The 10,644-nt window shown below is 58.1% G+C and overlaps 1 protein-coding gene across 1 annotated transcript; it reads left to right on the top strand.

The window, feature by feature from the left end:
• Positions 1-1,556: 1,556 nt before the first annotated feature.
• EIS1 (Eisosome assembly protein) lies at positions 1,557-6,148 on the top strand. The gene is made up of 3 exons (XM_047986637.1): positions 1,557-2,764; positions 3,256-4,791; positions 4,850-6,148. The coding sequence occupies exons 1-3, from the start codon at positions 2,695-2,697 to the stop codon at positions 5,710-5,712; spliced, it is 2,469 nt and encodes an 822-aa protein (XP_047842620.1). The 5' UTR covers positions 1,557-2,694; the 3' UTR covers positions 5,713-6,148.
• Positions 6,149-10,644: the final 4,496 nt, after the last annotated feature.

Raw genomic sequence — 10,644 nt, 5'->3', positions numbered from 1 at the left:
CGCCACTCATACTGCTGGGCTGGCATGGCGCTGGCTGGGCTCGGGTGAAGCGGGAGAGGGGAAAAGAGGTGCATGCATGATCCGTTTGGCTTTGGGGGGCGTGCACGAGAACGGCATGTTGCGGCCGGTTCATAGGGAGGAGGAGAGGGACTCGACGAGACATGATCAATCACGTTGAAGCGAACATGTGGTGGTGCTGTGGAGTTGGAGCTTGTTCAGCAGGGCAGGGTTCGTGCCGACAGCGACGGACGGACGACCTAGGGAGCCATCGCGCCGCTCCCGCCGCCGCCGCTCCTGCCACCGTCGTCGTGCGGGCTTTCTCCCTTGTCTTTGGTGAACCCATCCGTGGTGCGATACGCCGCCAATTCCTGCCACCAACCGATAGTGCCTGGTGTTGATGCCAAAGTGAGGCTGGACACGATCTCGTGCGCCACGCGTCAGGGTCGGGGGTGGCCATCGGTGGCCAGGGTTTTCCGGCCGTTCGGGACCGACGTCTCAGCGGAGACCCAGAAAGGATCGACGACGCAGGCGGGCGGGCAGGGGGGGGGATGGGCGTAAAAGGCAGTTTGTTGGCCGGCAGTAGTTGTTCTGGTTGTTCAAGGCTCGGGGGGAGGAGAGAGGACGGGGAACAAGGGAGGAGGTCTCGGCATGTTCCAGCGTCAAGTACAGGACGTACTTACCTAGTACGGAGCAGTGACAGTACGAGCGGCGGGCCCCACGGGCGTCAAGACACAAAACACAAAAAATAAGAGGCTGACGAGGCGAAGAAGCATGGCACGGACCGATATGGCATGAAGATGCTGGGCGCCTGCACGTAACTCAAGTTTGGCCATGCTACGTAATGGGCACACCTACAATCTACCTGCACGGGCTGAAGACGGCGGACGGGTGCCCATGTCATGCACACGCGGCATCGCGCTCCGTCGTCATTGAGGCATCTCACGGGGGTGCCCAGCACCAGCGCCAGAGCCGTGCACCGTCGGGTCGCTTCTGAGACGCGGGTTTAGGTACACCTCGGGCGGACATGCAAGGACCCGGTTGGTACTAAAGGTAATGATTACATACTGCATTCGGTTATAGGTACGCACGGGCATGCATACGTTTAGTACCGACGTACCTCAGTAGATAGGGCTGTCGGTTGGTGCAGAAGGTTAGTACAGTGCAGTGTAGGGCAGCGCAGGGCAGCGCAACGCACAGCTGAGACCTGCCTTGTTAGACTCTTCTCTGGAGAGCATGATGACCGCCCGTTGGGGGTTGGGGGGGGCCTTGCCGTACCGGTCGACGGAACGGTACAAGCCTCTGCGGGGCACCCCAAAGAGCCCCCCGGTCGGAGCGGATCCCCCTTCAGATCTGCCGGAGGGTCCCCAATGACGTCAGAGACGCGGCACCTCGTGCACCCCCCCGGATGGTGGTTGTTGGTGGTGCTCTGATGCTCTTGCTCGGGCGCAGCCATGACGGCCGGGCGCGCGGGCGTGGGACCACGACGGCAAAGACGGACGCACGTTGCGGTGCCGTAATTTTGACGCACGTCGTGCAAGCACACACTACGTACGTGTCGTGTACGTGCGAAAACGGGACCTTGTCGTAGCCGCTCTTCTCTTCATATCTCAAGGGCCGCTGAGCACTCATCGTTTGTGCTACGAAGTACTAAGGTAAGTACTAACCTCGTAGCACGTGTAGGCAGTTAGCCTCCACCACATCCCGCCGCCCGCTCTCCCAAATTGACGTTGACGTTGACGTTATCCCCCCCCCCCCCCTTTCCCTTTCCCTTTTCCTTTTTCGCGCGTCCGTAGTCTGTCTAGCCCTACTTGTAGTCCCGTCTCCATCCCCAGCCCATCCCCAATCCAAACGTTACCTAGCGGCCCCAAAGGCATCGCCCGAAGCTCCCACGGCCGAAGCTACGCAACGGTGAGCGCAGCAGCAGCAAGCCTCTAGCGCCGGTTTTCGCTCGCTCCCGTTTCCCACACCCAATTTCCTGGGCAGGTAGGTTCGTTGCTTGGCTGGAGGCGAAAGGCATAAAACCGACTGCCGGCCCTCTTTGTCGGCTCGCCGGCTGCTGATTGATTCAATTCCCAATCTAGCTCGTTGCCGTGGGCTTGCTTCCTTTTCGTCTGTTTTCTTGCAGGCCACTTCCTGGATATCGTCGTGTCTGTAACTTTCGTCCAACCCCGTCTCATCATCGACGACGACGACGGTAACACTCACGTACGATTCGCTGGCAATCAATTACCTTGTACCCACCAAGCTTTCGGCGACGGCAGACACATACCGCAAACCGATACAGCAGCAGCAGCAGCGCCTCGCATCAGCGCTCTCGGCCAAGCTCGCAGCAGTCCACCTGACGATCATCCGAACCGCGTTCCGCCCCTCCCCCCGGCTGCTCCGCGTGGCACACAGGGTAGTGAGATTTTGTGCTCGCAAGCAGCGCGAATCGCAAGCTATTCCACCCGGTGGAAAGCGGACGCCTGCATCCACAGCAAGCAAAGCAAGCACCCAGGCCGCTGCTACGTGCGCTCGCTCGCCGACGAGAAGCAGGAAGAAGTGAGCCCTCGGGTCGCGCCGCATCGCATCGCGTCGCGTCGCATCACATTGCATTGCACCACATCGACAGTGACATCATCGCCGTCTCCCCCCCCCCACCGGAGTCTCGGGCCCACCCCCCTGTCCCAACGCTGAACTGAAATTCGAACCCAAATGGCTGGCGCAGTCGCAAAGCCCGACGCGGCTCTGGGCAAGCAGCCCGGCGCGGCTCCGGCTCCTGCAGGTGAGTTGAGCATTTCGTTCCATCGAGTCCCCTGCCTGTCGTGCTGCGAGCTGGGCTTCATTCGCAGCTCCTCGTCTGCAAAGGTCAGCGTCAATAATGTGCAACAATCGCCTTACCCGCCGCCCGAATGGAGCCCATGGTCTTTGCAGCTTTTCAGCCATTCCGTTGCTGGATTGCCTCGCCGTTTCGGTGACGCCAGTCGCGCCTGCAGCCGCACCTCCAGCTTCCAGCTGTGGCGGGCGGGTCGCTGCGCCTCGCTCCTGCCCTCACGCTTACACCTCCCACCCCGGATCGGCGTCGCCTGACTTCCTCTCGTCGTCAGCTTCACTTGTCTTTCACACCTCTCCGCACAACCCATATTCCATCTCTCTCTGCCCTGCCGTCCCGCCGCCGCCCCTCGATCCCTCTTCTTTCACCCCATCGTGAGCATGCTATAGCTCCGCGCAGTCTACAAGACGAGGCACTGACCGAGGCTCCCGCCGCGTCTCCAGTAGCGACCGGCGGCCGCATCAAGTACGCCGACCCTCGCACGCTGCCCAGCTTCCCCTCGACGGGCCTCGCCCCCGACGGCGCCGCCGCCAGCGCCGCCGCCACCCTCGGCTGGTCCAACCAGAAACCCGTCGAGCTTTGGAAGCCCGACAAGACGTCCTCTGCTTCGGCCGCGGCCGTTCTCGCCAAAGACTACAAGATGTCGCCCGTCTGGGAGCCCTCTGCTAACCCCGACGGCCACAAGGCCGCTCTCCTTGCCGTGGGCTCCGCCGGGGCCGCTCTCAAGCAGTCAAAGGTCAAGCCGCCTGCGTCGCACTCGCAGGAGACGTGGGGGAACTCGGCAGCCACGCAAGCCTTTCATGCAAACCGCCCGTCCACTGCCGAGCCTACTAACTTGTCGCACGGTAGCTCGGCGGCGACCCAGGCCTTCCAAATCAGCAGGACTCAATCGGCACGGAAAGCCCAGGCTCCATCGCCCTCACCTCATGCGCAGAGGTCTCTTGTTGCCGCTAAGGGTGCCATGTCGGGAGGCAAGGCCGCCGCGACCTCGGATGTCGGCTTCAAAGATGTCCATGCTGCCGAAGCTAGAGCTGCGTCCAGCGCCCTTGACGGCGCGACACGCGCCCATCGTGCGTCCATGCAGCCCAAAGTGCCCATCGGAGATGCAGGCGCCGTCTCTGTCGTCACAATGACCCGAAACATGTTCACTTCACATCCACCCGTGAAGCCCGAGGTGGACGAGCAGACGTACAATGAGAGGCTACATCAGTCTGCCCTCGACATGGCGCGCAAGATGTACCAGCGTCAACAGCAGATGGTCGACCAGACAAGGGAGGCTCACGAGGATGGTGTCCAGTCCGGCAAGACGGGCACCTATCTCAACCTGCAGGACGCCGCGTACAAGCAGGCACAGGAGCGACTGGCCAAGCTGCATGACGAGCACCAGCAGAGCCGCGAGTACCAGGAGTACTATGGCAGTGGGGCGAGTCCGCGACGCAGATTTACCGTGGGAGGCAGGTTGCGACGACGCTCCTCGTCGAGCGACGATGTAGACGACCGCCAGCGCTCTCAAAAGATTCGCGAGCAAATGTCCATGTTTTCCACCAAGCTGTCCCAAGTCGACAAGGAGAAGCGTGAAAAGGACCGCGAAGCCCTCCTGGCCGCTGCTCAGCGCAATGTCAAGGCACGCCTGCAAGGAATGGATCAAAAGGTCTACCAGGAAACCGGGCGGGTGAACCCCAGCATGGTCAGTGACTGGGAACTCAAGGCCCAGCAGGCTGCCCAGTCGCGTCACGACACCCGCAGCGAGAACCGGGGCAAGGTTGACATTGGCGGTGGCAAATTCATGTCGCCAGAGGAAGTCGATGCAATCGCTGCGAGGAAGGTCCAGCCGGTACTCGACGATATCAACGAAAAGGCCGAGGCTGAGCGCGAACGGCAAGCGGTCCTCAAAATGGAGGAGCAAGCCAGACGCGACGAGGCCGAGAAGCAAAAGGCACGAGACCGCGAGATCAAGGACATTCACAAGAAGACCAAGGGTATGTAACCCTGAGCCCCTGTTGTAGCACAGTAATTGCTAACGAGTCTGGCACGCAGACGAGGAGAGGCAGCAGGAAAGGGCCAAGAGACAACAGGAGAAGGAGGAGGAGAAGACCAAGCGGGATGAAGAGAAGGCCGCAAGGGCCGAGCAGAGACGTCTGGCCAAGGAAGAGAAGCGGCGCTCCAAGCACGGTGCCATTGCTGCCCCGGATCATGCCGACCATCAAGAGCACACTGCCGTGGCGCAGGAAGCCACGCAAGGAGAGCAAGCCGCCGGACACGCTCAACCGGCTGCGAGCGCCGCCCCGCCGACTGTGGATACCAACGCCGAAGCGCCCGACTCCCCCCAGTCCAAGTCCGAGGCCTCGACGTCTCCCACGTCTAGGGTCAAGGGGTGGATAAGGAACCGGTTTTCTCGCGGAAAGTCGATGAGCGAGACCGGCGACAAGCGACGCAGCTTCCTCGGAGGGGCGGCCATGCGGGAGTACCAAGCCAACGGCAGCGCGGTCAGCTTGGAGAACCGACCCTCTAGCATGCGAGACGTGGCTTATGCTGGGAAGTCCAGCGACGAGCACGCCAACAAGACTGGTGGTGGATACGCCAGCAAGTCAATCGATGAGCCTGTTGGGAAGACGGATGCCGATAACGCCAATCTTGGCGGCGTGGAAGCCGGGCCGTCAGCCACTGACCACCACCTCGTGTCCGGGGGAGAAGCGCACGAGCCAGATTCACACGGCGTCAGCCCCGTGAGCACGCCTCTGGAGGAGGAGAAGCGACTTGGAGTCGATTTCGAGGATGACGACACAAGGAATGGCCGACGGATTAGCATCGAGCCTCCAAAGCCTATTGAAGACCCCAGTATGCGGACCGGGAGCAGTCCGAACCGAGACTCTCGGTTTCGAGAAGAGATTGATTCATAACGCTGTGTAGCTGCGATTTTTGTACGAGATAGGGCGGGGAATTTTGAAGTAATGCGCGGCAGATACATGGAAGAGTAACATTGTCTGCTATATGTTCACGATGTTTGGATGCCCTTGTTTTTGCCCTTGTTTTACTAAGAGAGGGCTGGATATAGGCTGGGGCATGTTTGGACCAGGCAGGAAGTGGTTGCGATTTCACAAGCTTTAGTATGATGGAACTGACTGAGGAAGAACTTGACACAGGCAGTACAATCTTGTATGAAAAAAAAATCACACACGCAGACAGGCGTTTTGTTGCATGCCGAACAAGAGGTCTGTTAAGGACGCTTTCCGACGAGTTCTCCTGAACATCAGCCAGCGCCCACCCCTCACCCATCAAGGCTTCACATGTGTGTCCATTATCAAGGCACGGCTGAATTCGGACGCAGAAGGGGATGTCAGCAGTGCATTGACATGATCCTTCAGCCGCTTCACTGTCTTATCGGCTATAGCCGTCACGAGGCAGTGGAAGAGGAAGAGGGAGGGCGGGGGGGTCCGGGTGGGCAGAATATGGGGGGAAAACATACCGGATTACAGTGTACGCTAGTCGATTCATTGTAAAGCCGGTCTGTACATTCGAGTAGTTCGTTATCGTAACTGGTGATCTGAATGTCGCATTCGTTGCGGTATCTGTGGCATGTCTAGAAGTGGCGAGCGAGACCCGGGGGGGGGGGGGGGGGGGCTATGAGTTAGTCATGCTGGTTCTCTCTCTCTCTTTCTCTCTCTCTCTCTCTCTCTGTGTGTGTGTGTGTATGTGTGTGTGTGCATGCATGTGGAGTGGATGTCTGGTGGTTGATGATGGATGATGATGGGGGTGGCACGTAGGGTAAAAGTGGTAGTGAAGAGTGGTGGATGGTGCTACATACCCCCCGCATGACGAGCCTCTGATACCTGTCTTCCCATTCTTCGGGATCACATAACGTTTCGAAAGCCTTACTAGGCGACGACATCGCCGCCTCGCGCTTGAACAAGGACGACGCCGGCGGCTGCGACTGCTGGGGTTGTGACGATGCGGCGGTTATGACGGGCGAGGCGGCAACCCACAACGACGGCGAGGATGCTGCGAGGGCGAGAAGGACGACGGCGGCGGAGGCGCGGACCGTCCCGAGGGCACTCTTGTTCTTGTCCACCATCATCTTTGCTTCTTGCTTCTTGCTTGTTGCTGGTGATCGACAGTTACACCGCCGCAACGTCGTGAAGAGATTGAAAAGAAGAGAACAAGGTAAATATAACCACACCACGGCACAGTAAAGAAGAAACGACACAAGGTCAAACAAAATGGACACGGTACGGGAATGCAAGGATTGGGGGGGAGGGGGGGGCGTTCGGACAAGATGGAAGTAAAAGTCCTGATATACCAAGTAAATAGAACAACAACGGAGACGGTGCCCCGCGCGCCCCCGCCCCCCCTTTTTTATAGAACTAAACAATTACGCAACTATCTCTCCAACTAGTTATGTCTTCATGGTCGACGTCGTCGTCATCATCGTCCAGGCAGGCTGGGGCAAGGCAGGCCGGCGAACGAACCAATCCGCAGGCGGGGACTAAACAAACAAGGGGACGTTGGGGTGACGAGCGGCGCGCGGGCCGGAAAACGCCCCCTCCCCCGGGGGGGGGGGGGGTTGCGTATGTACGCAGTAGATGCTTGCTTGCTTGCTTGCTTGCTTGGCTGGGGCAGCATGAAGCACGCATTCATTGTACAGGGCAAGATGCTGCCGCATCTCGGTACATACCTACTACGCTCGTTTGAACGTTTGTTTGACAGCTGCGCCTACGTACACGTCGTCGTCGATGAACCCCTGGCCCACGGGGAAGGGGGTAAGGGGGAGGCACAGACTTTTTTTGGTCCCTTCTTCTTTGTGCTTTGCGCGTGCTGCTGCTGCTACTGTCTCGGGCCAAGGAGCGGCGATGCCCACCCCTTCTGGGAAACAAAAAAAGAGTTGACGATACCGAGACGGATTTGTCTGCAAACAAGTGGTAAATACCATAGATGGATGACCCCATGACTACCAGCACGTGGTCAACGCTGCTGCCGCCGGGCCACGGACTCGGCCCTGCGCGGCCAACTTCAATGTTGCCCCGGGGGTTAGGTAAGGTAGGCAGGCGTGACAAGTGAAAATACAATGGCCCAACGAAAACGTTTCGATGAAAAGTCCCTATCAGACGAGTACGCCCGGAAAACTTTTTTGTTTCACCGAGTTGGTTGGCTATTAGTCAGTCAATGCTGCTGGTTGTGGGTGGACAGCAGGTTTTGTTGTCCTCCGGAGTACGTATGTCAAGGTCGGCCGCCAAGTGGTTGGTGTCAGTGATGCCGCCCCGGGGAGACATGTATATAACTATAGTGTGCCGATGGAAGAAGGGCCAAGAGGCCATCACAAGCGTTCCCCCGAAAAACAAGTTTTGGACAATGAGAGGGACGGAGTAAGGCGCTCGAGTTACGCATAGGCAAGAAAGGGTTTTCTTTTTCCGTGTTGGCCCTTGCGTGATAGCAGGCATCAATGGTGCTGCTCCTGCTGCTGCTCCCCATCATTCTACATCGTCTCTCTAACAGTAACAGGCAACCGCGTGGACTAGCGTCCTGGGTCCCCCCTCATGGGCGTATCGACCATGGACTTCTAGACGACCAAAACGCGTCACGTACTTATTTGTCGTTGGTATATATATATCCATTTCGATACATCCCCGGGCCAGGGCCGATGCCACCCTATGCACCGCCTCAAGGCTTATTAGTAAAGCTGGGCACGAGAGGTTTCAGCACGATGGAAAGGCATCGGGGGAAGTAGTTTAACAAAGCCAGTACATGGTTATATGAAATAAGAAGCACACACGAAGATAGTTGTCTTGTTACATGCCGAACAAAAGTCCTTCGTCAAACAAACTTCTTGTCATATAAATTTGAACATTTAGTCATCCAATGCGTCGTATCCACCCAGGACGCACATGGCTCGCCATCAGTAGGGCACGGCTAAATTCGGACGAAGAAGGGGAAGTCAGCAGTGCATCGATATGCTCCTCTTGCCACTGCACTGCCTTATCGACTATAGCCGTTGGGAGGCAGTGGAAGAGGAAGAGGAAGAGAAGAGGGGGCAGAATTATGGGAAAGCATACGTCGTTGTCGTCACATTTCGCGCCCATCTCTGCGTGGTAGAGCGCGTGGTTGGGGGGGAGGAATTCGGTCCCCCAACTGTGCAATTTAATATTGCATCTATTTTCGGATCTCTGGCATGTCTAGATCCGTGGCGAGCAAGACGCGGGCGGAGGCTGTGAGTTAGCCATGCTTGTCCTCTTTGTCTCTGTCACTCTCTCCCTCTCTCTCTCTCTCTCTCTCTATATGTGTATGCGTGCGTGCGTGCGGAGTGGATGTATCTGGGGGTTGATGGATGAGGATGACGGTGTAACACGTTGGGTAATAGTGGTGGTGACGAGTGGTGGGTGGGTAGTAATACATACCCCTTTCATGATGAGACGCTCGTAGTACTTCTCATCGCGACCACAGTTGGCCGGGTCCAACCCGGCGAGCGACGATAAGTGCGCCCCGCGCTTGGATATGGCCGGCGCGGGCGACTGCGACGGCTGGGGTTGCGACGATGCGGCGCCGTCGGCGGCGACGACGGGCGAGGCAGAGACCAGCAACGACGGCGATGATGCTGCGAGGGCGAGAAGCACCACGGCAGCGGCGGAGGAGGCGCGGACCTTTCCGAGGACACTCGTGTCCTTGCCCATTATCATCATCATCATCACCATTGCTTCTTGCTGCTGCTTGCTGCTGCTGCTGCTGCACCTTGAACTGACTGACCCCCGTCTGCCGGTGATCAAACAACGACACAGCCAAACGTCGCGAAGGGCGGTTGGAAAGGAGGAACCAAACCACAGCACACAGCAAGAAGAAAAGACGGAGGGAGACAAGAGTGAACCAAAAAAAAAAACAAAAGGCAAGAGGAGGAGAATGCAAGACTAGGAGTCAGGGAGGCGAGCGGACAAGATATAAGGAAAACAATCCTATACCAACGAAATAGAAAACAACACCAGAGACGAGGCCCTGTGGTTCCTGGCCCTTGTATAGAAAGAGAATACTGCGCGCAACTATGTGACCCAAGATTTTATCATGGTCATCGCCGCCGTCGCCGTCGCCCGTTGTTCCGACAGGCAGGCAGGCAGACCGCACGGCCCATATTGGTACATACACCCGCCCCATCTTCAACGTTTTGTTGTTGTCGCACGTGCCCAGGCGTATATCGACGACGACGACGAACCCCTCCCTGGCCGGAGTGCGAGGCGAAGTGCGAGGCACAGCCCCCCCCCCCCCCCTTTCCCCATGCGCTCTGCGCGTGCTGCCGTCTCGGGCCAGGAAGCGGCGACGGCCACCTCCAGGGGAAAAGAAAAAGAAAAGAGTTGACAAATGAATATATCGAAATGACACGTTTTTGGGGGGGGGGAGCAGGCGTAAATATATACATGGATAAACCCCCATGCCCCATGCCTATGTACAAAGTGAGTTATTACATTATTATATATAGTTACCTTACAAACCCACGAGTCAACGCTGCTGCTGCTCCGGGGCGCAGACTCGGTCCCTGCGCGCCGCCCGACTTGCTTACCCCGGGGCCAGGTAGGCGTGACCAGTGAGAATACAATGACATGATGAAAACGTTTCGAAGAAGAGCCCTATCAGACGAGAATACGCCCGGATACGAGTCAGTCAGTCAATGACGCTGGCTGTGTGTGTGTGTGTGTGTGTGTGTGTGCCTGGACGCGCGTTCTCATGTCCTCTGTATGTTTGCCACGGCCGCCAACAAGTGGATGGTGATGATGCCCGCCGCCCCAGGGAGGTAGATCATGCCTATATAGTGCGCCGACTGGAAGGGGCGAACGGGTTACGCATAGGCAAGAAAG

Source organism: Purpureocillium takamizusanense, chromosome 4, assembly GCF_022605165.1.
Source record: "Purpureocillium takamizusanense chromosome 4, complete sequence".
NCBI classification, from domain to species: domain Eukaryota; kingdom Fungi; phylum Ascomycota; class Sordariomycetes; order Hypocreales; family Ophiocordycipitaceae; genus Purpureocillium; species Purpureocillium takamizusanense.
This window is presented reverse-complemented; position numbering and strand designations above follow the sequence as displayed.